This window comes from Chlamydotis macqueenii, chromosome 22 (assembly GCF_036417535.1).
Source record: "Chlamydotis macqueenii isolate bChlMac1 chromosome 22, bChlMac1.mat, whole genome shotgun sequence".
NCBI lineage: Eukaryota > Metazoa > Chordata > Aves > Otidiformes > Otididae > Chlamydotis > Chlamydotis macqueenii.
This window is the reverse complement of record NC_141577.1, coordinates 483,793-509,014: the sequence shown is the minus strand read 5'-3', so window position 1 is coordinate 509,014 and position 25,222 is coordinate 483,793. Positions and strand designations below refer to the sequence as shown.

At 43.6% G+C, this 25,222-nt stretch overlaps 4 protein-coding genes across 9 annotated transcripts; 2 read left to right on the top strand and 2 right to left on the bottom strand.

The window, feature by feature from the left end:
* The first annotated feature begins 808 nt into the window (after positions 1–808).
* SYF2 (SYF2 pre-mRNA splicing factor) lies at positions 809–3,056 on the top strand. Its single transcript, XM_086764882.1, has 7 exons — positions 809–878; positions 960–1,061; positions 1,307–1,432; positions 1,683–1,800; positions 1,917–2,007; positions 2,472–2,570; positions 2,661–3,056. Exons 1-7 carry the CDS (start codon positions 822–824, stop codon positions 2,824–2,826), a joined length of 759 nt encoding a protein of 252 aa, XP_086621008.1. The 5' UTR covers positions 809–821; the 3' UTR covers positions 2,827–3,056.
* An 855-nt stretch (positions 3,057–3,911) lies between these two features.
* RSRP1 (arginine and serine rich protein 1) lies at positions 3,912–9,067 on the bottom strand. 3 transcript variants are annotated; one of them, XM_086764879.1, is made up of 7 exons: positions 8,871–9,067; positions 8,668–8,723; positions 6,781–7,410; positions 6,240–6,394; positions 5,231–5,448; positions 4,964–5,047; positions 4,262–4,440 (listed from the first exon to the last, which is right to left on the bottom strand). In XM_086764879.1, the coding sequence occupies exons 1-7, from the start codon at positions 8,957–8,959 to the stop codon at positions 4,404–4,406; spliced, it is 1,269 nt and encodes a 422-aa protein (XP_086621005.1). In that variant the 5' UTR covers positions 8,960–9,067; the 3' UTR covers positions 4,262–4,403. The 3 variants fall into 3 exon arrangements, with proteins under 3 accessions (XP_086621006.1, XP_086621005.1, XP_086621007.1); XM_086764881.1 differs by having other exon boundaries at positions 8,658–8,723; positions 8,871–8,932; XM_086764880.1 differs by lacking the exon at positions 5,231–5,448 and having other exon boundaries at positions 3,912–4,440; positions 8,871–9,064.
* Positions 9,068–9,232: 165 nt separating this feature from the next.
* TMEM50A (transmembrane protein 50A) lies at positions 9,233–13,124 on the top strand. 3 transcript variants are annotated; one of them, XM_086764905.1, is made up of 7 exons: positions 9,233–9,372; positions 9,657–9,768; positions 10,172–10,284; positions 10,683–10,750; positions 10,951–11,043; positions 12,295–12,355; positions 12,648–13,124. In XM_086764905.1, exons 2-7 carry the CDS (start codon positions 9,676–9,678, stop codon positions 12,691–12,693), a joined length of 474 nt encoding a protein of 157 aa, XP_086621031.1. In that variant the 5' UTR covers positions 9,233–9,372; positions 9,657–9,675; the 3' UTR covers positions 12,694–13,124. The 3 variants fall into 3 exon arrangements, with proteins under 3 accessions (XP_086621031.1, XP_086621033.1, XP_010119374.1); XM_010121072.2 differs by lacking the exon at positions 9,233–9,372 and having other exon boundaries at positions 9,467–9,768; XM_086764907.1 differs by lacking the exons at positions 9,233–9,372; positions 12,648–13,124 and having other exon boundaries at positions 9,448–9,768; positions 12,218–12,356.
* LOC104472970 (RH-like protein) lies at positions 12,647–24,356 on the bottom strand. Of its 2 annotated transcripts, none has more exons than XM_010121071.2 (10): positions 24,097–24,345; positions 22,672–22,858; positions 22,285–22,435; positions 21,470–21,611; positions 18,697–18,854; positions 18,247–18,384; positions 17,872–18,002; positions 16,883–16,962; positions 15,687–15,760; positions 12,647–15,067 (listed from the first exon to the last, which is right to left on the bottom strand). In XM_010121071.2, the coding sequence occupies exons 1-10, from the start codon at positions 24,227–24,229 to the stop codon at positions 15,041–15,043; spliced, it is 1,221 nt and encodes a 406-aa protein (XP_010119373.1). In that variant the 5' UTR covers positions 24,230–24,345; the 3' UTR covers positions 12,647–15,040. The 2 variants fall into 2 exon arrangements, with proteins under 2 accessions (XP_010119373.1, XP_086621030.1); XM_086764904.1 differs by lacking the exon at positions 12,647–15,067 and adding an exon at positions 15,078–15,422 and having other exon boundaries at positions 24,097–24,356.
* Positions 24,357–25,222: the final 866 nt, after the last annotated feature.

Below are 25,222 nucleotides of genomic sequence, written 5' to 3'. Positions count from 1 at the left end.
TGCCAGGAGGTGCCGAGCGGACAGACGTCACAGAAGGATGCTGCTGCTTGGTTCCTCCATGCCTGCACCTCGGCTGTGCTCCCAGGTGAGCTGAGGCACAGCAGTCCATCTCGTTCACAAGCTGCTTCCTTACTTTGACTAGAAAGCTTGCGTCACCCCATTGGTTCCTTGGAAAGAGAAAAAACCGTTGATTAACAGTGTTTACTAAACCATGGAGTCACTTCGAGGCCGCAGCAGGTTGCCTGCCCCAGCATTAGTGTCTGGAATACAGGGATAATTTAAAGACTGCTTTCCGGACATCCCCGAGACACAGCGACAAGGCTTTCCATCTGCCTCCAGAACAAACCAGGCGAGTCACCGCGTTCCGCCAGCTTCCCCTCGGCGCACAGAAACAAAGCCCGCGCAGCCCAAACCGTGCGTGCAGAACACAGCCTCCGGGGGCCGGGAGAGCGACAGTGACCGGGGCGCCCGCGGAAACCTCGCAACAGCCCCGTGTGGCAACGGGCTCGTCCCAGCCGGGCCGCGGCGCGGGGAGGGGCCAGCCGCGGCGGCACCCCCAGCTACCAGGCGCTGGCGGGGAGCGGAGCCTGAAGCCTCTTCGGCTGCAGGGGAATAAAAAAAAAAAAACCAGCAGGCGTCGAGGCGAGGAGCGTCGGGCGCCGGTTCGACGGCGGCAGCGGAGCCCCAGGCCGCGTCCCGGCCCCTTCGCGAGCTGCGGGCACGGCCGGCAGCGCCGCCCGCCCGCTAGGGGGCGCCCGAGCGCCGCGGAGCCGCCGCGGCAGGAAGTGACGGAGAGGAAGCGGAAGTGTTTACCGTGCGAGATGGCGGCGGTGGTGTCGGCGCTGGGCGGGTTGGGAGTTCCCAATGGCGATGGCGGGGTGAGGCGGCGGCGGGAACGGGGACAAGGGCGAGTTCCCCGGCTCCCTCCCGGTACCGGTGCTGACTGCGGGCTGTTTCAGGGCTCCTCGGGCTCGGAGGACGAGGCGAGGCCTGGCACGGCGGCGGCAGCGCAGAAGCGGGAGGAGCGGCTGCGCAAGTTCCGCGAGCTGCACATGAAGCGGGTACGCGGCGGGGCCGGGGGCGGGGCCGGTTCCCGCCAGCGCCGCTGCCGGTGCGGGGGAAGCAAGGCGGAAGGGGTCGCGGCGGCCGCCCGACCCAGCCCGCCGGTCCCGGGCGGTTCTGCCGGTTCGCCGCTCTCCCGGGGCGGGCGGCTGGCGGGGGGTGCCGGGTTGGTTGGTTGGTGTCCGTGATGAAGTGCTGGCACGCGTCTGTGGAGGTCTGTGTTCCGTAACTGTTTTGGTGCTAGAACGAGGCTCGCAAGCTGAATCACCAGGAAGTGGTGGAAGAAGATAAAAGACTTAAACTGCCAGCAAACTGGGAAGCCAAAAAAGCTCGGCTGGAGTGGGAGCTGAAGGTGGAGGAAAAGAAGAAGGTAAACATGCTGTTAGAGGTGCCTGTAACCCAGGGCCTCAGCCTGAGCGCCTGCAGGGACACTGAGCCCCCTTCATGGTCTTGGGAGCTTTTACAGATGTTACCTCCCAAAAATCTATCTCCTAATTAGACTCTTGGTTGTCTAAATCATTGTCTTGCACTAGAGGCTGACTGGACTGATCTAGTTCTAACAAAGCTTGATGCTTGGCCACTTTATTGTTAAAACTGAAGTGTTCTTTGTGCTATGTTAGGAATGCGCGGCAAGAGGAGAAGACTACGAGCGAGTTAAACTGCTGGAGATCAGTGCTGAGGATGCCGAGAGGTGGGAAAGGAAAAAGAAGAGGAAAAATCCAGATCTAGGATTTTCAGGTAATGTCTTAACCATTAATTATGCCTTTTGCTAATGAACACCTTTCTAGTATTTCAGCAGCAAACTGAATCACAAAATAAACCCCTTCGCCTTACCGCCAACCCTTTTCCCAAAGATTACGCGTCTGCTCAGCTGCGCCAGTACCAGCGGTTAACGCGGCAGATCAAACCTGACCTGGAGCAGTATGAGAAGCTGAAAGAACAGTAGTAAGTTTGATTTCGGTCATCTGCTATTGTCTGGGCTCTTTCTACATTATTAGCAAATATTCTCATACCCACTGTAATATTAATTAGTTTCTTAACATGATCTTAAAATGCACAGCTTGATAATCTACTCTGCAATCCCTGCTTCAGTAGGCAAGAGTGGCAGTGGTGTAGTTGATGACATTTCTTCATAGTATTACTCAGTTTGAGGTGGTATTTTGTCCATTCAATTATATTTAAATTAAATTATATTTAAATGTGTGAGTAGATGACTAGGCATGTGCTGCTGACTCAAAATAACTGAGAGCGCTTGTTTTTAGTATCAACATGTTCTCACCCGAGTCCTGGACTCCCAGTTTAATACAGGTGCCCTGAAGCGTTAAATTAAAAACCAAACAGCAGCAGTTGAATCTCAAAGCTATCAGTACAGTTGTGTAAACTGCTGCCCCTCTGTTCCTCTCGTCCAGTGGGGAGGCGCTTTATCCCACCTCTGACAGCCTCCTTCATGGGACTCACGTGCCGTCTAAGGAAGGGATTGACAGAATGGTTGCAGATCTTGAAAAGCAGTAAGTCAATACCAAGATAAAGTGACGGAGTGTGGGATGTAGAGAAGCTTTGTGGAATCAGAGGATTCATTCACTCTGTTTGTCTTACAGAATTGAAAAGCGCGAGAAATACAGCCGACGACGTCCTTACAATGACGATGCCGACATCGACTACATTAATGAGCGAAATGCCAAGTTCAACAAGAAGGCAGAGAGGTTCTACGGGAAGTACACAGCTGAGATTAAACAGAACCTGGAAAGAGGAACAGCTGTGTGAAGGGTCGTCTCTGGCAAAGCACATATGACAGCCCTACATCTCTGGTATAGAGATTTTGCAGGCCATTTTAAGTTGCATCAAAATACTACTTTGGAGGCCACCATTAATTACTAAAATCACTAGTATATTTAATGTACTAGAAGTAACATGCATAATAACTTTTACTTGCAGAAGTAACCAGCTTGTGCAACCTCATGTTCTAAATAAACACAAACTCAATTTAGAGTAAAGCTTGCCTTCCTTTTTCAGTAGCTGAAGACTTGTTCAGCAAGATGAAAGAATGCTTGAGTAGCGCATGGGACCTTTCCGCCCCAGTGCGGAGCTCTTCCGGGGCAGCACCCATACAGCACGGCCGTCCCACAGCAAGGAACGGGGCCTGCCTCCAGCACCAACGTCAAGGTGCTGTACAATACATAATCCTTCATACATCTGCCAGCCTTGTCCGGCCAATTTAATAGTTTCATAAAGAGGCTTCCACACCGTAGGTGTCAAAGACAGTTTATTTTTACAAAGAAAGTTTTAACTGCTCCCAAACCTATGCAACAGCCTGTGGACTTACTTGCAATACTTCTCTTCATGAAGGCAGTGAGCCACAGCACTGAGCGCACCGTACTGCAGAACTCTGGAGCTCTGAACAGATACCAGTAGCGTAACCTGTGGCACTGGTACCACACTGCCGCCTCCACTACTGCCATTTCTTACTGCCTTACACAGTGAGCCTTAAAGGCTGTTTTTAAAGCAACCGAAATCAAAACACAAGCCCCCATTAACTCAAGTTCAGGATTAAAGTAGTCAGAAGTGAGAGCTGCTCAGGTGCGCTGCTTTCCACAGCAAGAACAGCAACAGCTTAACAGGCAGGTCCACCCCCAACACAAGCTCTCCACTTGCACAGGGGTATCTGGGGAAGTTACTCTGGAGACCCTGAACTGGAACTATTCCAGCGTAAAGATCCACTCAAGAATGATGCAAAAATTTTAACTTGTTGCACTTTGTGCTAACAGTAGGGTAAATGAAAGCTAAACATGGAAGTAACCCTCACAAGACAATCAGCTACTGAACACAGGTCTAACACTTGACACAGAGAAGCCAGTGCAAAACTAAACTTTATTTACTTGAAGTAAACAGTTACACAATGTAAGTCAAGTGTAAACAGCTACTGAACTGTTGTTTAGAAAAAGTTACCCACCTGTAAGGTCTAAGTTACCCACCTGTAAGCAATACAAAAATATTTACAAATATACACAAGATTCCCATCTGTGGCTTCTGAATCACTGTGCTATCTGAAAGAGAAACCTAAGATTCCAAAATTAACATCTCTAAATAAATAGTCAGTATTAACAAGTCTTTAACCTGATCAGAAAAGTTCAGATCTCACTATTGAAGTATGCATAATGCCGCATTCAGAGACAGCAAGAAAAAAAAAATACACTAGCGTGCCCGGAATGGTGCACTTTTAGGTGAGAATTTTAAAAATGTTTTCTTCTCCTCCTTCTTGACGGGAACCCATTGCCCATAGGGACTTCCCTTTCTGTCATCTTCTCTTCCCGGAGAAACTGCCGGTTCTTTAACAACATGGCTCACTGGCCTCTGTAGTACTGGTTTTGCCATTGTATTCTGGAAAAAGAAATTACCTTTAAAAATGCAAGAACAAGAAAAAAAATGCACTAAGACCTGCCAACTTCAAGGGGTTTATCTGTGCCGATAAGAAAAATGTTTTCCTTCCATCTCACGGGAAACCTGATGCCTACTGAGTATCACCTACGTACAGGTAACTGAGAGGATCTGGGGAAGACGCGTGTTCCTTAGTTTGTGTTACTAAAACATCTAACTGGAGGCAAGTTCCAGTGTATATCAGTTCAGTGCAAACCACTTCAGGCACAGGCTTTCGAGTCTATGCTGCAGTACAGACTTTCAACATTATTAGGTGCTGAAGGGTAAACGTCTATTGTAAACACACTGCTGTAGCATGTTTACAGCGTTCTACCGCTGAAGTACGATCCAGCTCCTCCAGGAAATCAAACCATTAAATTCAATTTGTTACCATTGCTGAGATCTTTAATTTGGCAAGCAATTCTGGTAAAAGCCTAACGCAGGGGTAATGAGCTACTGGAATTCCATCTTGGGAAATCACACTTACATTAGGACTGAAAGAAATGCTTCTCTGTACGGTTGCTCTCTCCACTCCGCTCTTGGTGATGTCTTCTGCAAGTCTTCTGGGTTGCTAGAGAAGAGCACACACAGCTTCAGTGGGAGGAGACACTATTCTGCACAAGCTAAGGCAGTTACTAGACAGCATGACTTTGTAGAGTTGTTTCAGATATTTACATCAAAAGTAGCTGTAAGCTACTAAATATGCAAACAGATCGATGCTGAACTCAATTCGAAAAGCATTCAACATTTTTACCAGTGCCACTGTGCCAATTTACACGTGACCTGATATCCATGCCCCAGGTACAGTTTTAAAAAGGAATCCAACGGTTCAAAGCATGGACTGCCACACAATGAAGTGCAGCGGTAGAGCAAGTTGCATTGTTCTGCGTGTCCATCCTGCAGAGCTTTGGATAATGACAATAAACTTATCTGCAAGTGATGCAGGCCTCTTCTTCTGTACTCTCTCAACATCTGGAATATATTGCATATATTATGAAAGGGATGCCTGTGCCATTTGTCTAAAAACCCTAGTAAATTTACTTCCATTTGAAATAGCAGTATCTGATCAATCAAACAGTTATTACAGTTTCGCATTTACCATAAATCAGGTAAACACCATAACAACAGAGCCAAACTAAAATTCAAATTCAGTTTAAGCTGCTCAAGTCTCTCCCTCCCTTAAATTCACAGCAGCTACAGCCCACAAGTCCCTTAATTACCAACAGATTTTCTTCATCATGTCTGGAACCATAGTCATGATTTCTATAAGACAGAAATAAAGTATGTAAAATGCATTGTGTGCTTGGGTATGTAATTTCTGGGAAACAAGTTTGTTGCATATGAAAAGCTTTTAACAGTTAAAGGTAGAATGATTTCACCTTGAAAGAAAACCCACATACACTATTCGCTAGGTTTGGTAGGAGACTTCTTGTTTTAGGTCAGAAACATACAGACCAGCCTAAATAACAGGCAAGAACAACTAAAAAGAACAAGCTACATTCACCTCTCCTTCCCAACCTGTCACTGCTGTAAAGCCTGCATGTACTCAGTGGATCAACCACCTCTTACGAGTCCACAGCTTAACACAAAGCCTATGGTGGTTTCCAGAGCAGTTTTTAGCATTCTGGTAAGTCTGTAGTTTTTGCTCAAGGGTTTGAATTCATAAGCACAAACTCCACAGTTAACAACTAACACACTCATGCAGACGGCAAGTTTTAAGAAGTGTTTACCTTTTCATTGAGAGTACTCCAGTTCATACTTACCTCAGCTGACTCTCCAGGATCTTCACGCTCTTGTTTTTCATTTTTTATCTCTTTGGAAGGAGTATGGATCTTCAAGCTTGCTGGCAAGACTATGTTATCTGTTCCCAGAGCTTTTGCAGCATTAGCTTTTGCAATTTCCAGGAGCTCCCTCTTCTCTACAAGAAGGGAAAAAGGGAAAAAAAAAGTAAACTATCTTCCATTTAAATCAACATCTTATGTTTAAATCAACATTCATCTAACCACGCAAGCCTAAAAACTGCAAGTTTACTATAACAACACCTATGTAAGCACTAACTGTGACAAATTTTCATCAGAACTTGAGAAATTTAGCTTCAGTTAACTTCAGTTAAAGTGCAAAGAATATGCTGTGAACTATTTTTTTAAATACATTTTTATAACCACACAGCAATTTTTCTTCCACATTGTCATTATCAGTTATGCTCTACAAAGCCAGTAAAAAGATGAGAATCTAACTAGTTAAAATAAATATAAATTGTATGTTTTGAGGTTCTCACACAATGAAAGTCTCAAAAAAAGGTACCTTTTTCGCTCAAATGGAGAGGTGACCTACTACGAGATCTCGTTCGTGACCTGCTTCTCCAGCTCCTGTAAGCCTCGGGATATACTGTTCGCCCAAATCCGTAATATCTTCGTCCTCTTGAACGTGATCTGCTTCTCGAATAGGACCTTCTGTAATATGATCTGCCATGAGACCACGACCTACTGCGTGATCTGTACCTCAGAGGAGAGAGGTGATACCTCCTGTAGTGTCTGGCACGGTACAGTCCTCGGTACCTCATGTACCCACGTGATCTGGACCGGCTCCTGGAATACGAGCGAGAGTATCTTCTGCACCTTTGGGAACCGTTTCTTCTAGCCCATGACCTTGATCTCGATCTGGACCGGCTCCAACTCCTGGAGGAAGCTGAAGAGGAACTACTTGAACTCAACTGTGAACTGCAAGAGGATCTGCTAGATGACCTTGTTGATGACCTATCACAACTTCTCTTGGATCTCAAAGACGACTCTCTTTTCTTCGGTGAGCTGAGGGTTAAGTCATCCATGAAGTCTGTCATATCATTTGTTTGCCTAACCACTGTTTTCTCCATGCAGGTACCTTCAGAAGCTGGTTCCATTTTTACTGTTGTTCTGTAATACCCAGTCTCTGTTCCTGTTGCAAGTGGGGAGGGGGAAATTAATAATTTACATGCAGCAAGTCATTTATACAGCACCAACAAATATTATGACACACAAGCAAAAACGTCAAGCATAATTAAACACACCAACAATCCGGTTTATCAGCATGTTTTGCACATGGCAATTTTAAGTTTAATCATTTCCTCTCCTGTAGTTATCTTCTATAAGAAATTTTAAAAGGCTTCAGTTTAAACCACTGCATGAACTCGTAGCTCTGCATGCAATTTTGAAGAGAGGTTTGTGTGGCTTTGAAGTTTAATACCCTTCTTTTGGTAGGTAAGCACGCACCTTTTGTGTAAAGGACACAAGTTAATACCTCCCCCCAATAGAATTTTCAAGGTAATTTATCTTCAATCTCTTCTAAATGCAGGCTAATACATCTAGAATGCAAAATAACAATATCCCTTCCAGATCAGTACAAATTCAATACTTTACTGCTGTAGTTCAACAGGGAAAAAAACCCAAAGAAATCTATACTTAAGGTACAAAGCAGCCACTTCAAGATCTTGACTGTATCACACGAAAAAACCATTTGCAGAAAACTCCATACATCTCAGCAGCAGATGTAGCAAGCTGCTGCTAAAAACATTCTACATAACTATGGAAAAACACAACTACTGATTCACTGGATATGACTTGTAAAGGCTGTAACACTTATTAAGGTTATATATTAATAATTAAAATGGCTGTCCCTCTTTAGTGGCAGCCATTTTGTATGTACAAAAGTTCCTGTATTCTAGGACATAGCCATCTTATCACTTAAACCCTGAGTTACATCACCACTTTACAGTTTAAGGAAGCTCGCTTTATCACAGAAATGCTACTCCGTGTCCGTTATAAATTAAAGCTAGTAAATAAAAGTCTTAAAGCCTTATGAAATCGATCAAGGGTACAAAGTTCTACACAGGCTTGTAAGCAGCATTCCCCTTGCTACTACTAAAGCTAAAGTTTCACTGCTCCACCTCTGAGCAAGGGCCAAGGTCACAAGCACTATGCAGGGCACAGCTGAGACGAAACAACTGATTAATTCTCATCTCAACCACCCCCCCCCCCACCTCCCATCGCTACCGCTATTTCCAATAACGCAGGTACTAGGCGCATCTCACATATTCTCACATAATCGGCCTTCCCCTGGCAAGTCGCGCAGAAAGCGCGGTCCCCCCGCCCTGACGTTAAGGGGCTGAACGCAAAGGGACGGGACTTCGCGCGGGTGCTGCTTACGGGCACTCACCGCTGGGAGCCGCCGGACACCCCCGGTGCTGGTTCCCGTGAGGCACCAGAGCGCTTCTGTAACGAAAAGAACCGTGAATAACGAGTGATCCCCTCAACACGTTCAAGGAAAGACCAGTAACGGACTCTCCGCCGGACAACCGCCTTTCGCGAGCCCAGCCCAGCCGCCCCCGCGGTGCCCCACCGACCGCCCGGCCAACTCACCGGCTCCAGCCAGCCGGGCTCCCCCCACACGGATCCTGCTCCACGGGCGATGCCCGAGGAGACAGCCCCGCTTCGTGAGTCACCCCCATAGCGACCGGCCAGGCTCCTTCTCCCCCCAGAAAGCAAGCCGCGACACGTCCCCGCCAGACGCGGTTCCCGGACGAGCGACCGCCCGCTGCCGCCACCCAGCAGCAACTGAGCGCGCCCCAGAACCTTCCAGAATCTCCCCTCCGCCCTTACGTAACGGGCAACCAAAGCGCATGCGCAGCGGGCTAGCGGCTCTCCGGCGCATGCACACTGGTCACACCCACCCACCCTCCCGCCCCTAGTACTGTGGCCCATGCGCAGAAAGATCTGTTTGGGACCTCCACCCCGACTGCACCCGGTGCGCCTGCGCGCCGCGGTCTTGTCGCATGACTCTGCCCGAGCGCATCAGCTGAGCGGCGCGCATGCGCGGTGTGTGCGAGCCGCGCGGCTGCCGACGGTCGCTCCCCGCCCGCAGGTAAGCGGGGACGCGGCGGGAGCGCCCCCGGGCGGGGCGGGCCGCGGGAAGGCGGCGGGGCGCCCTGGGTGCGCGGACCGGCTGCGCCGCGGCCTCGGCCCTGGGGCCGTCGCCTCCGCGGCGGTGTCCGGTGCTGGTGGCCAGGCTCCGTCGGCGGCGCTGCTCGGCCGGCCCTGGGAGCGGTTCTCGGGCAGCGCGTAGCAGGAGCTTTAACCCGCCTCGCGCCTGGCAGCCCTTCATGTGTGGTGGGTGTCCTCTCAGAAACGTCCCTTTTTCTTCTCCAGTTTCTCACAGCGCTGAAAAATGTCGGGTTTTCTTGAGAGCTTGAGATGCTCGGAGTGTGTTGACTGGGGAGAGAAACGAAACACGATTGCTTCCGTTGCTGCGGGAGTGCTGGTGAGTACCGCTCCTCTGACGCTGCTTTTGGGCTTTTTAGACGTAGCCAGCTGTCGACGAGCTAAGTTATTAGCCATTGGGAATTAAAAGGAAGAACAAGGATGCGTTGTCCTTGTACGCAGCAGCACAGTTAATGACAAAATCTGTGCTTGCATCCGCGTGTTACTCAAGTTTGGCAGCTCCTGCCTGTGTAATAACTAACTGGAGTAGGCAAATCTCTGCTTTGCGTTTAACCTTGTTCCTGAGTTCAGAGCAAAACTAGTTATGCTGTCAGTTGACTCTGCAGTGCAGACAGTAAGAATGATCTTATATAGTAACATTAGTCTTTCTAGAGCAGTCTTACAAATTCTTAGAAGGCTTGTGTCCGTATTTTAAGCTATTGTGCTTTTTCTTCTTTTTAAAGTTTTTTACAGGTTGGTGGATAATCATAGATGCAGCTGTAAAGTACCCTAAAGTGGAAGAGTTCAACCATTCATACCATGCTTGTGGGGTTATAGCCACTATTGCATTCCTAATGTAAGTGTAGTTTCTTGAGAAAAGCTACACGCTCCTAGAACTTACTTTATGTTATTAATAAAAGAATGCATAGTCTTTAAATGGAGATGTAACTAAGAATAACAAATCAAGTTATTATCTGACTATCTCTAATATCTTTCTTATATTTGTTGCTATTTATAGTAAGGAACCGTTTTTTTTTAAATTGTGTTATACAAGTCCAAGTCTTACTGGTTTTTGGAGAAATGCTTTTTAAGTTTTAGCCTTGTCCTCTTTAAAAACAAACAAACAAAAAATACAAGAAATATAACATCATCCTTTTTATATAGGTTTCTGATAAGTTTCTCCTCTTGTTTTGTAAACATTTGCTTCTTGCTTTCCCTGCGTTTACCCAGTTTTATCCTGTTCTGTCTGTACAGGATCAATGCGGTGTCCAATGGCCAAGTGCGGGGTGACAGTTACAGCGAAGGCTGTCTGGGACAAACAGGTACGGTGGCGTAGGTGCAGTGATTGATCTGTGAGGCCGTGAGGTCCTGGATGAGTTGTAAGAACTGTGCCAGCGTGCTGCTTGTGTATCTGTGCGTAGCTCTGGTGTGTGATGGAAGGTGCTCCGACACAAAAGCATGCTGAACGTCACAAGTGTCTGTACGCGTCAGGGGCACAAAACATCCCTGTATCTTTTTCAAGGTGCTCGGATCTGGCTGTTCATCGGTTTTATGATGGCTTTTGGATCCCTGATTGCTTCCATGTGGATCCTTTTTGGAGGCTACGTTGTTAAAGGTAAGATACAGCATGGAATGTGACCTGATCTGGTTTTTGAAAGTTTAAAGTATTTCAAATGACTATTGACTTTTAGAACTTAATTTTAGGTAGTTTATAGGCAGGACCAGTTTTCATATTTTGGTTCTCTCTGCACCACTATTCCATGCTATCTACTATTATTGGTGTGGATTTTATCTACTTAAAAGTCACAAAGGTTCCACCTAGCCTCATTAGAAACACACATCCTGGCCACCTGGGAACTCCACTGATTGATAGAATTAAAATGCTGCAGTTACATGGGAGTAATTCCCTGGGTGAACACTTATTCCCAGAATAAATATTACTGATTTTGTGCAAATTGCTCCCAAAACCTATATGCTAAATTAGCAAAAGGGAAACAATGAGTTCAAATTGCCTGTTTAAATTCATACCTTAACATGTACCACGGTAACTTTTTGTGAAGACAAGTCTTGAGAAAGACGTGAAAACTGCAGTGTATTGTTTTTCAAAGGAAGTAAGGTCACAAGTAAATGTAAAGCTACTACTTGTGCCTGGAGCTGAAGTGAACTTCACACCAGTCAGGGCACACTGGTAGTTTTGTTTAATTTGCATTCTTGCCAGCTTTGGCCTTACTCAGTTCACAGGGGATCTTCAGAGAAACCTAGGCGCACTAGTTGCACAGTAGTGCTACTAATGTGCATCCCATTCTACGTGAATGTACACTTACACCTCGTGATAATTAGTCTTCATGAGCACTGCATTTGAGATGGACATTTTGGGTTGGAGAACAGGAGAGGCTTCTTTTACTTAGAAAGCTAAATTATTTTGGGGGGCACAAAAACCACTTAATTACCTTTCCAGTGGGGTAAGGCTTATGCTTGTCCTCTGTCTCACACAACTGAGCCACAGAGATTGGAGGGGACCATCTTGTTAGAGAACGGCAGGGGTCTACGAGCTGCATAGTGCTGCCTTAATTCCCCACGAGCACGATCTGGCTTAGGCAGATTGGTTATGTAGTAGCAACAGCACTGAGAGTTTGTTGTTACTTCACCCCTGTGTGTGCTTGGGAATCCTGTGCTGCAAAGGGCCCCTCTGTCTAACTTGGCTCCTTACCACTGCTTCGCAGTGCATACACTCCAAATGTTCGTATTTAAAAGAAACTGGTTATCTTTGCTAACATAGTGTGGTTTAGTGTTTCTGAAATGTCACAGGTGGAATATTCCTGAAAATTACTTCTCAAAAACTTATGGGGATTATTTCTTTTGTTAGAAAAAACGGTAGTATACCCAGGAATAGCTGTGTTTTTCCAGAACGCGTTCATCTTTTTTGGGTAAGACTATCTTCCTTTGTTCATTTCTTATCTAATTCATTCATAATGACTGAAATTGAAACTTGCTGTAATCTGTTTTTTTTCTTAAGCCCTGTTTTGTAACTAGACATGGGTGAATAAACTGCTGGTAAAGGCAGGAGATCTCTGGGCTCTGTCTGCATAGGTTTTGGTGCAGGCCCAGGAATTGGATTTACAAATCCTACAACTTGCTCCCTGCAATAATGTATTTAAAATACCAGGTATTTGATTTGCTCCATTATGTACTCATGTTCCGTTATTCTGTTTTAAACAGAGGACTGGTCTTCAAATTTGGTCGCACGGAAGACTTGTGGCAATGAACACGCCTGTGGAAGTGCATTGGCCATGCTTGTTTTTTAACTGCACACTCCCAAAATTTTGTAAAACCATTTTGTAAACAGTCACCTTCAATTGTGTCTAAAGGTAAAACAAGAAAAGCTTAAATCATAGCACTAAAAATTCTGGTTCTATTCTGTTTAATTTTTTTTTTACTCTTGTCTGTTGATTTAAATGTAATGTTTTTGACAAATGTGAAATTGCTGCAAGTACCAATGGCAGTCACTTTTGTGATACAATGTTTGCTACAAGTAAATAGTGTAGTGGAAAATGGATGTATTTGACCAGCAGTTTCTCTGATGTTACTTACAATCTCAGACTTACTAAAAATGCTTTAAACCAACTTTTTAACATATATTTATTAAATATTTCCTATATCTGGACAATATAACAGTTTCTTCAATTTCAAAACTTACTGGCGTATGGCTTTTCTTGCACAATATAGAACTATGTCACTTTGTGATTATTTTTTTTTTCCCTCTCCCTGAATATTTAATTTATCTTACAGCGACAATGAGTAACAACTTACTGTTGCTGTGGGTGACATTGTAGAGGCACAAATTACGTAGTGGCTCTAGATGGAAGTAGCTCATCCACAAAGCTTGCTGTCAACTAGTTTCTAAACACTGTAAAACAAAGAGTACTACTCAGATCAGAGTTCTCTCTGGCAAAGAGTACTCCTCAGACCAGGGACAGTCACGGCCAGGGGGAATTTTGATCTTGTACCACACTCACTTGAATGGCGAGAGGGTTCTTCCTGTATCTGCTCCTTCCTATGCATTCACTGAGGCTAGCTGCTCAAAAAGTCAGCGATAAGATAGTTGTGGGGAAAAGGGAGGGAATACAATAATATTTCTTAAAAGCACTCCCGCTAGAAAACAGCCCGTTGTGTTGCAGAAGTTATGTTTGGTTGGTTGCTGGAAAGTTAAGAAAGCGTAGAACACAAACTGAGCCTGGATTACGCTATTACACGGGCAGCGGTGTGTTCACTGTGACATAAACACAACTATCTAAGCGCGTTTCCAGGCTGAATGACACCATCAGCCAGCGGAAGCTGTGGGCAGCTCGTAAACTCAGCAGATCACTGCCTGTTTTGTGACCCGGAGATAAGAAAAATTGTCCCTTCCTCCACAAGTAATTTTTTATTACTTGAAACCTATCCCCCATTTTTTTTAATTGTAATGATCTGCTTGCTTAATGCATTATTGCAGTGAGAATCAAAGAACTCGTGCCTGGTCTTCAGTGTTACATTTTTCCTCATTACTTCACTTCTAAGCAAGTGTGCCAAATAAAAACAATCCATTTTTGACTTTTTTATTATGCAAGCATTTTTGAAAGTTTTCCTATTTTGAAACAAAGAAGAAACACTGCAGACCACAATCCATTTAAAAACAAGGGTTTGCTTGCACAGCATCCTCTGTCCATCAGCCCTAGCTTGTCCACCAAAGCCCTCTGATTGTGTCAGAGTAAACCAGCTCAATATAAGACACTTCAGAAACTGGGTCTTGGCCTTGGTACCCAGCAGCACTGGGCAAGTAGTCAGTCTCTCCAGTTGCCCACACCTTCAGGGCAGCTGGAGCCTTTTGGGGAGCTGACTCTGGTGGTGCAGACTCACTGCACAGACAGGCTTTTCCGAGGTTTGCTGCCAAATAAATATGAGTAATACCCCTGATTTCAGAGGCACTCTCCACAAGCAGAACAATTTAACTTCTTGCCATTTGAACTTCCAAATAAGTAGCCTGAGCCAATTAATTACAGATTTTTCTTTACGCAGTCAGATAACTCAAAGAGTTCAGCCTGGCAAGATGCAGAGTTCTGGCCTTGATCCAGCTCACTCATCAAATCCTTGCTTAACAAGGCCTTCAACAGAATTAATTTAGCTTAAAAACAAGTACTTTAATGCTTCACTAGACAAGAATGAGTATGTACTCCTTGAAAAATTATACTTTAAAATACGTATTTTGGCTTTTAAACTTGGAAGCTAAAAATTTAAGCTTGGGAGCTTAAAATTTCCAAGCTTTTTGACTGATAAGCCATCATAGCAATGAATGCAGACAACTTTTTTTGGACATATCCTACAAAAAATATTTAAGGTAAGACAAACAAAGCAGAAAAGCAAAATAAGTTTGCATCTGTTAATTTGCACCCTGTATCTTTCAAGAATAACTAGAACAGGTTATTACTAATTTTTTGTGTGTCCGCGGGGATGGCTTTTTTGAGGCTGAGAATTGACCCTGAAGTGCTCTTTCAACCCGTCGTAGCCATTCATTTTCTCTAGCGACAAATAGGAAAGTCTTATCTTGGCTAAATCTGTCATCTGCATTCCTTTATTCAAAATCCAACAGCCAAATGGGGAAACTGTGAAGACAAACATTCTTGTATCAGAACATTTTATGTATCAAATCATGACATGAAAAAGGCAATGGAAAACCTTATTAGAAGCTTATTTTCATCCATTTCTTTTTTCTGTAATTCAGATAGAGCACTATACTCAGCACCTAAAGGTGCCCGAGGCCTGCGTTTGTGCATCAGACTGAATAGCCACTCTGCCCCCATGAAGACCAGGAGGCTTGGTCAGTTTTCATAAAAAGCACCTTCCATTCCACTCACTGGCTTCTTAAAATCCCTCTCTTCAGTGCAGCTCAAGTCTCTTCGGGGACTGTGTATGAAGCACCAGGGCCAGGACTGTCAATCCCAGAGGATGTCTGAGCACCTAAGATTATGTGATCACTTCAGATTTAGCTCCATGCTCTGACAATCCTAGCTGAAGACCACACACATTTATAGCGTTCAGGCTCTGAATCAACTGTGGGAACAGTTCATCCATTTCAAACAGGGCATGCAAAATCTACTGTAAAATGGAATTACTCCTTTTTTTTTTTTTTTTTTTTCATCATTCAAATACCTAGAGTTCTTCATCAAGGTCAACAAGGTGCTACGCATACTCCCAGACAGTTAATTTTACATTGAAACTTACCTCCCAATAAAACTGGTCATCAAAGTACTTTGATACAGGGATGGTCTTAAACAGTTTGAGGTTCAAGATTAAACCTATTTGTAAAAACACATATATCCAAGGTAAATACATACAACAGGGAAAGGCAAAGACTGTATGTAACTGGAGGTTTCTTAGTAACACACATCCAAACGTAACATAAATCAAAACACAAATTCAGAACTAAATGCTCCAGCAGAGCCCCCTGACTGAAGTTAACCTTAAATACAAAGAGAGCAGCTTGCCAGGATCAAGGGTTATGTCATTAAAAATTATTTACTCTAGGTAAAACCCCATTAAGCAGCCCGCCAGATTCTAAAAATACATTAAAAAATTATTAACTTCTTGCATGAAAAATGCCTGTGTCTTTAAAGCAATCAGTCTTATCAGCACTGTTAGCTTGGAACTTCAGATGGAAACATCTAGATTTTTAAACAATCCTTTAAACATTTAAAGTTTGGTTATTTTAGCTGAATGTTTTTTAAAATTCTGCTTGATTAGTTCAACTTCTTAATTACATTTAAGGTAACAAAAGGTTTCAGATCAATTAAAGCACACAAAAAAATAGCGTGTATTTCAAAGCACTTTTCATCTGCCATTTCTCTTTTATTCAAGACGAAATTAACAGCTATAGAAAAACAGCAGGTGCCATTGAACAGAATGTCACATGAGGAACACGAGCCCTGATGATCCCAAACCACTAGTGATCACAGGCCTAGTGCTCGGCTGATGCAAGCGAGCTACGGACGTTAGTGAAACTGCAGATGTAACCAACCAGCCCAAAAAGTGACAAGCTCTAGATAGCACTTTTCTGTCACTAGGACAATACCCAAATGTGAAAATATTTTCATCCTCACACATCTCCTCTCTGAAATCTGAAGGCAGCTGTTAAGCACCTGTTAAAATAAACTTCACCAGTGGAAGAATGGTGCTATTAGGTTATTTATGTTGAATACATCTCTTCTTCCAAAGGCTGGCTTTGAAGAGTCTCCGACATGCATGTTTCCCACAGCTTCTTCTACAAATAATTTATCCATAGAAACACACTTCCAAGCCCCAGTTAAACTGGCTTCTTTCTGCAAAGGCTTGCACTGACACCATAGCGGGTGCAAAAAGATAGCATACCCCTTGCCCCAAGGAAATGAAGATACTACTGAAACATGTTTTTCAACACTGACCTGTAATAAAACCTGTTACCAAGGCAACACTGATGGTCAGGCAGAAGGCACCAATGTCAATCATGACCAAATAACCCAGTCTGAAAAGCAAAACATGTATTTCACCTTTTGCAGTTGCTGAATTCAGCATTAAAACTATGGATGAATCTGTGTCTACACAGCATTTTACATCAAAATCTCTCATAAAAATTCTGTTATTCTTGAATGTTTCTGCAGCTGCAGTTGGATGTTTTAAGAGATCCTATCAGAAGCCTAATACAGACTTCAGAGGACATATTTTGCCCTTAGAAACCATCATTGAGGTACTAAAACTTCACTAAGTTTGTTTGTTTCAATAAGAACATGATGGGAAGTATAAGGCCATCATGCTGCACTGGGATTCATTCCTGTGTAAACTGAGAAAATCAGAGAACTTCTTGCAGGACATGACATGAGCTTGATTTGCAAAAATGAGATGCCAGTGCGAGATCAAAACAACCTATGGAGACTATCCTTAACTCAGCCCTTCAGCTTTTGCAGGGTATCGCCCCAAACGTATTTTCCAGTTCAGTGTGCAGATTGGCTTTAGTCCAAACTGGTATTCTTGCTCCTAACTCAGAGTTAAAGCCTCGTTTGAAGAGAAATGCTGATTTCTGCCTCCCCTGTATTAGCATACAAAGCTTGCCAAAACACATCACAAAAGCTAAAATGAGTCTTGGAAGGATACGCACCCCCAGCCTTCACCTCCTATGTCTGCGGTATTTAATATCAAGTAAAAAGGGAGACAGAAAACAGGACCAAAAGCTAGTATTAAAGTTGTGATCCAAAGTCTGCTCAACTCTGAGACTCTTTTTTACTGACTTTTTTGGACTTCAGACATTATGTTATCTGGTATAAAACGATTTATCTGTGGTGATGTTCAGGCTTTCTGTTTGTATGAGAACTCTTCTCAAGGCATACTACAATAATAATTAGCTAAGCTTATTACTTAACAGCAAGAATTTATGTACCTTGGTGAAACAGCCCAGTTTTTTACTACGAAGAGAACGACCCGGGTAAGATCTCCAAGCACACCAGGCAAGCCAAAAGTGAAATGAACTCCAGAGGTATCATGAATCTTGAGAACAGGATTCAGGCATCTCTGGGAAAAAGAAACATTTTCATCGATACATTGGAACACAAATTGGTAATAGCATATTGTCTATCGCAGACCTAGAAAGTAAACTTTGGTCTTGCAAGTTGCAATCCTGTGCTTTGCTCAAAAGACTTTAGGTTTCCTAGCTTTAATCTCTTTCAAAGAGAGGTTTCCCTTGAGGTATCCCACATTGGAAAAGAAGTTTATACAGCTTATATAAAAAAAAACAATTTCAGGTTTTGAGTATTACCTGTAAACAGTAAGATCCTAATATGGTTATCACACTGGCAAGCAGACCCAAAATCATTGCAATCCAAGGATACTCAATACAATGTCCTGCATAACCAACAGCGACCCCCCCAGCGAGTACTGCACTGTGGATATGAGTCTGCAAAATGAAACAACAAAAACACGGAGAGAGAATTCAGCCATTACTTATAGCAGCCCAATATCACAGATTGCTATTTTCATCCAAGTGTGATCTCTGTGGGACAAATTTGGGCCTCTCTATACTGTGAATTACTATCTGAGAACATAATTTCTAACTCACAGCTTCAGTGTTCTGCTTGTGAGGCTAATTATGATGATCAGGCTGAAAATCTGGACTTGTTGTTACTTAATAGCTATTATACTTTCAGTGTATTACTGAGAGTAACAGAAAAATATCTTCTCCGTGCATTGATTTTCTCTTATGTCTTACCATCCTGAATTTTCCATCCTTTGCGGTCAGAGCAGACAACACGAAGGCAGATACAGCACTCACTGCAAGGGCAAAGTAGGTGTTGTAGATTGCATTCCTCTTGTTCAGAGCCAGTATAGAATTGAAGCTTGGCCAGAACACCCAGAGAAAGAGAGTGCCTTGGAGATAAGGACAAAAACCTATCATTACCTGCTCTAAAACAGTGAATCTAGCACCAGCCCTCTGGAGGGCTCCAGCCCACATTTTGCATTCGCTGTAATTCCCACACTGTAAACAAAGGATAATACTTCACAGTGCAGACAGCCCTGAGAGTTACCCGCTATACCAACACCTTCCCAGAAACCTACCACTAATGTCAAACATACAGCCAAAGCACAGCTCTAACTGGCATCTGGCTCGTCCTTCACAGAGTTGAGGGTAGGATTCTCTTTTCAAAAACAGCTTTAAGATCAGCTTTGTCCTATCTATCGTCCCCTTAAACGCAGGTTCAGATACAAGTGGGAACAATTCCACTGCTGATTTCCAAACAATCAGCATCCTGTCTGTTCTGCACAGGTGTTTGAAAACAGGTTTTCAATAGCACTGAAACCAATGGCAGCCAGGAACATTCAGCACTGCTGAATAGAGGAAACTTTTCGAAAAGTCATAGGCTTGCTCCAATGTCCTTGGCCAAAATTTCCGTTCCTTCTCATGGAACTCTGGAATAATTGTTCAAAATCAGCTGCAAGAGGGAATGAAAGAAAGCCAAGGAAGAAGAGAAGACAGCTCACGTGGTACAAATCATAGAATCATAGAATGGTTAGAGTTGGAAGGGACGTTCAAAGGTCATCTAGTCCAATCCCCCTGCACGGAGCAGGGACATCCCCGACTAGGTCAGGTTGCTCAGAGCCTCATCCAGCCTGGCCTTGAACGTTTCCAGGGATGGGGCATCCACCACTTCTCTGGGCAGCCTGGGCCAGTGTTCTACAACTTGCATTGCAAAAAAAGTCACTATAAAGAAACCCAAAGTGCACTTCAGAATGTCTTTTGCCTTGGCTGCCAGTACGATTGCCACTGGTTGCCTTGCCTCGTGGCAGGGTTTGAAGAAAGAGGACAAACTAGATCATAAGCACAGAAATCCCCTCTACTAGGATTGCTCCAGAGCTGCAATAAATACCAACGGCAACATAGCTTGAGCTGCGGTGATTATGTGCCACCAACCCAGCTACACACAGCTTAACTTTCTTGTTATTTGTAAAAGCTACCTACCAAATAGCTACTCCCTAGAATATGGGTCCAAAAGAACAATTCACTTCCCTCCTGTAAGATCACTGCACAGTGTCACACTTTCATGACCTCATGGGCTTTGCTAACAATAGGAATGAAAACAAGTTCTTCTGCTTCTGTGACCTGGGCCCTAATTGTCAGCATTTAGGAACCTCAGCCTGTACAAACCAAGTTCCCTGCTTGGCAGGATGCATCTTTTCACATGTGCATATGGAAACACACACAGATCAGGTTCCAGCCAGCAGAGGGAAGTAGGTGGCCTCACACTAAGTCAAGTTGGACCACACACAGCAATCTCTGCTCCCAGAGCTGCTCGAAGTGCACAGATGACAACATAAACAAGCAGCAGTTTATTTTGCCTTGTCCAGTCATTATTTTTTGCTGTCCAGTCAACTTCCATAGCTTATGTTCTGTTCTCCATGCCGCAGAGGTACCAGACCCTTGTGCAATTCACCTGACAAAATTTGAAGTCTTCTTGTTCAAGTCAATTAAGAAATAACACAGGCATTGTCACAATGGTTAAATCCAGCTTCTAGCAACCCTGGCAGCTATCACTTTTGCACAAGCTTATCTTGGCTCCTCGAAATCCAATTTCCATTGCTAATTTTCACCCTTTCAGCGCACCAAGGTGGTGATAACCATGTCTCTCAGAAACGACAGGCTATTTTGGCAATTCAAAACCTTGGTAGCAGTGAGGACCGGTGGAATGATCCGTACTATGACAATCTTATTCCCATTGATTAGGTAGTCAGTCAGTCATAAAAAAAAATAATTAAAAAAATGTACTAATGCCACTGAAGCATTCTTATGAGTATCTGCTCAGCTATGGAAATAAACGGTCACTATACGAGTCAAAATATGGGTGAAGACCTCAGCACCCTTCACACAGCCCTCAGAAGCAAGATGCAAAAAGAACTATGAGGAATTTGCCTCCTCAGTTGCTCCTTTCTACTCAGGTTGCCACAGGAAATTTTCAAGACATGGCAGTGTAATTACTTCAAATAGCAAGCACTTGGTTGTAGCAAGCTGCACGAAAATTATAATGAAGCCTTAACAGTGTCTTGATGAGTTTGATTAAAATACTGAGCTCCCTGAATTCTCCAGCAAAGCAAAAACTCCAGGGATTCAAAATAGCAGCACTTAAGTTTCTCTTTCCCTAAACTGGGCAAAGACTGACTGACAATCAGACTCCATGGGCCTTTGCAGAAAGGTGTTAGTTCAGCTGGTGGCAGTTACAGAACAGAAGTCATTATAACAAAGAAACTAAATTGCTTCTTTAAGAAAAAGAATGGAACTCCCATACACGTAGCCTATCATCACTCAGATCCTTTCTCATGTGCCCATCTGTATCATATTCGCCAGCCTTCATCAGGCTTTTATCTTTGCATTTACATTACTAGGCAGGGACTGCCTTTTTATATCTCTGCAAAGCACCTGGCCAAACACAACTGAGCCTTGGCCCCAGCTGGGAACTGTAAGCACTGAAACGTTAAAGCAAATGCCTTACCCAACATGGAGAATAAATCCAACTTCGGGGTACTCGCGTGCTTCTCAGACCTTGGTAATGGTTCAGAGAAGCGTGAGGAGACTGCCAGACCAAAGTAGGCTCCGAACAGGTGAACGTGCATCATGCTGATATTGTCTGGAACCTGGATCAAGAGAAAAAAAATCAAATTTGTGGTTTATTTCATGCCATAGGAAGCCTTTGATGCAGTTCCTGATACAGTTGCTCATGTAACCTCCCTATAAGAAATCTGTTTTCACAGTCCCACAGTTCACACGAGTTATGAGTGCGAGATTAACTTATCCGAGTTCAACGTAGCCCATAAACACACAACTCATCTACAGAGAGTTTGGAGTGTGTCTACATTGTATGTTAAATGCAGGTCTGACTCTGCTGTCCAGACTGGGCTGGTACACTCAGTGGAAATCTTCCAGGCTGAACTGACACAGAGAGGGGTCAAGTTTAAAGGCAATTAGTGCCTTAGCGTAGGTCCAAGCTTTCATTAATGTTTTGGGGATGGTCAGGGCATGGGCAAGGCCGAATGCACTACATCCAATCCATCAGATCAGCTCACCCTTTCAGGCCAAGAAACAGCCAGTTATACAGATATAGAGTACTCAGGGTTTGGAGTTCCATGTGCTTAACTGTATCCCAAAGTCAGACTTCATCTCGAAATGAAAACATAGCCACTAGCTAACCGAGATGAGATAAAACACACTGATGTTCCTGTCAGCAAAGCACAAACAAACCACCAAAAGGCAATATTCCAAAGTCCCAAAGAAAATTGCCCCCACATGCCTGGAAATCCTATACGGTACCTGCAGGAATACGTTGTTGATCCATCTGCTCATATGGAAAACTATGATCTCCACAACTGTCATCAGAATTAATTGCACAGGATTAGTCTTCCCAAGAACAGCTCCAGTGGAGATGACCACAGCAGTCATAGTCATGGCAGCCTTTGTTATTCTGCAATAAAAGAAAAGAAAGAAAAAAAAATTATTTAGTATTAGGATCTCATTGTAGCCAAAAAAGAAAAAAAAATAACCAAACAGTAAAATGTACTTAAAAAACCCAAAGCCTTTCAAAATGTCTGCAGAAATGACTGTGACAATTTGCAAACAGGTCCATAAAACAAGGCATTATCCTCCACAAAGAGCAATCAGCAGTTCTACGTTATTCCAATTGTAACACGAATGAATTACCTTTTCAGACTATCTTCGTTTGTCCTTCCAAGAAGGAAAACTAATAAACCTTCTATCAGCAGAGAGCACTGGACACCAAGTACAGTGATCAGGAGGTTGAATCCCGTGCTGCTAAACCCATATCTTTTCATAAATGTTAAGAAAAAGCCAAATCCAAAAATTACCATGTGGCTGACATCTTGAAAAGCTGCATGACAGAAAAGACCAAAACAGTGCTGAAGTTATTAACGCAGATTGGATTTCTGGTTAAAAAACAATTTAAAAAATAACAGTAAACTAAGATGACTTCAGATAAAATTCAAGTGCCATCATTATCTAGTACTTGTAAAGAATTCCAGAGCTTGCTTTCTAATCCATAGGCAATCAGCAAAACAGTACCTTTGACTCCAAATTTAATTTTACAAAGTGATCATGGGGGTTGAGCGGTCAAAAAGCAGGACAGAAATGAAGTATGTTTAGCAATGGAATTTGGACATTCATTTTTCCTGAGGTGAATTTAAACAGCTTAAATTGGACTTTTCAGGAAGAGTTGCTGTGAATTAGTGCTGATACATTCCTTGAGGGCATTAGGGAAGGAATGAGTTACAAAGGGAAATCTGTATTATGCCCTCATCTGGGCAGAAGGAACAAGAACAGAAACAGCAGTAGATGGAGTTTAATATGGAAACCAGTACCACTGCATAAAAAGAAGAGACTGTCCAATATATAAGGTCTTGGATGTGCAAGCCTGGAAGTGTCCCCTGGGACTTGCTAACAGTCACATTCTCATATAGTTGAGACAGCCTCTGCATACAGCAAAATATCAAACTGCTAGTAAATACATCTCATTTTTACAGCTATAAAACACGGAGGGTAACACAAGAATATTCTGATGAGTAATCAGCTCATATTTGTGCAACACTGTAAATATGTTACACAGTATGGCCGTAGCATAATCTGCTAATACGTTCCTTTGATCAATGCACAAAATACATACATCTCCAGAATATATTTAACCCCTCAATTCCACTGTATTCACTCCATTTATTTACATCAAGGGTTCAAATGGAAAATACCACTATCTTGAATTCTTACTTTGTAGCACAATGCCTTCCCACGCCAAGACCTCACAGAGTTCAGCACTTAACACAGAGCAGTGTCTGCCCTCAGAAGTTTGTTATGTTCATAGGAGTCAAGATCACCACAAACAGGCAGCAGAAAACAGACCAGGAATGCAATTTAGTATCACTTATGTCTTTCTTCACTGCCTTTGCTTTGATATAAATAAATACACACCATACGTGGCAAGGTAGGGTACTTGAAGGGCAGTAAAAACATTTTACTTCTCGCTAACAAATACACAAACTGCTGAATTTCATCTCTATAGCATTGCAAAATAAAAGCAGGCATTAACATTTCCTTTCACAGCAAGGCTGCCAATGTTACCTGGGTAGGAGATGCTTGATTTGGATGCTTCATTAGCTGAGAACAAAAAGTAAAAGAGGACGATGAAAACAGCTTCCAGAAAAAGAATTAGCCATGGCACGCTGTTTCGGAAGTTGCGGTAATTAGAAGACATTGTGCTCTACATTAAGCACAAACACATGAGTATATTTTTCTATAAAAATGTTCCAGTAACCTCAAACCAACAGAAAATGAAGTGTGGGGGGGCAGGAATAAAAACTCAGAGAGATAAGAAGCCTAAGGGGCGTCAGCAAGAACAGTTCCTTATCTGCAGCATGGCAGGAGCCCTAGATTACCACAATTGACACAGAACGAACTCAGAAAGTACTCATGGACACAGACCTATCAAGCTGTCAACACTGCCATGCTCCAGGACACGATCCACAGAGTATTTCAGCTGCTGCTGAGCCTTACCTATCAGGGGAACGGCAAGTAAAGAACACGGACTCTTAACAGTAGGACGCCGAAGTTCATGCAAACCCATTATTTATTTACATTCCTTGTACTCATCCTAGAGCCAAGTCCCTTCAGGTAAAGGTCGTGGAAGGTCCTGTTGAAATTCTCAATGCAATTCCCGGGTTGGTTATGCTATAGCTCTACACCCACACCCCATGACAAACCTTTGCACACACGAATCCAGCCCACAGAGAATCGAGAATCTCTGGACACACAGAAGTGATGCGTAGCATGTCCTATGCTGTGTAAGATCAGTCTATTACTGACGGTACAGCTATGGACACAGCTACCGTGAACACTCTGGAAGACCCTGGTAACCCCCAGGCCGGGAAGTTACAGGCAGATAGCATCGTTCAGAGCACTGCTGGCTTCTAATTGAGAAGCAAACCACAGACCTACACCCTCCTGATTCTTTAATTCAGACCTCACCTTCATCCAGAAGTGTATCAACTTCTGTCACCTATTCTGTTGCCTTACAGCTTCTGAGCCGTTTGGTAGGGCACAGGATGTTGGTGCTGTTGTTGTTTTTTAAACCAGGAGCCATTAGAATAAGCACTTTGGGCATGTGAGCAGGGCTATGTGGTGGAAGGCAACTATGTTCAGTACGTTCCTATGCACAGACATTTTAATTTGTTAGATAAGATTATTTGGC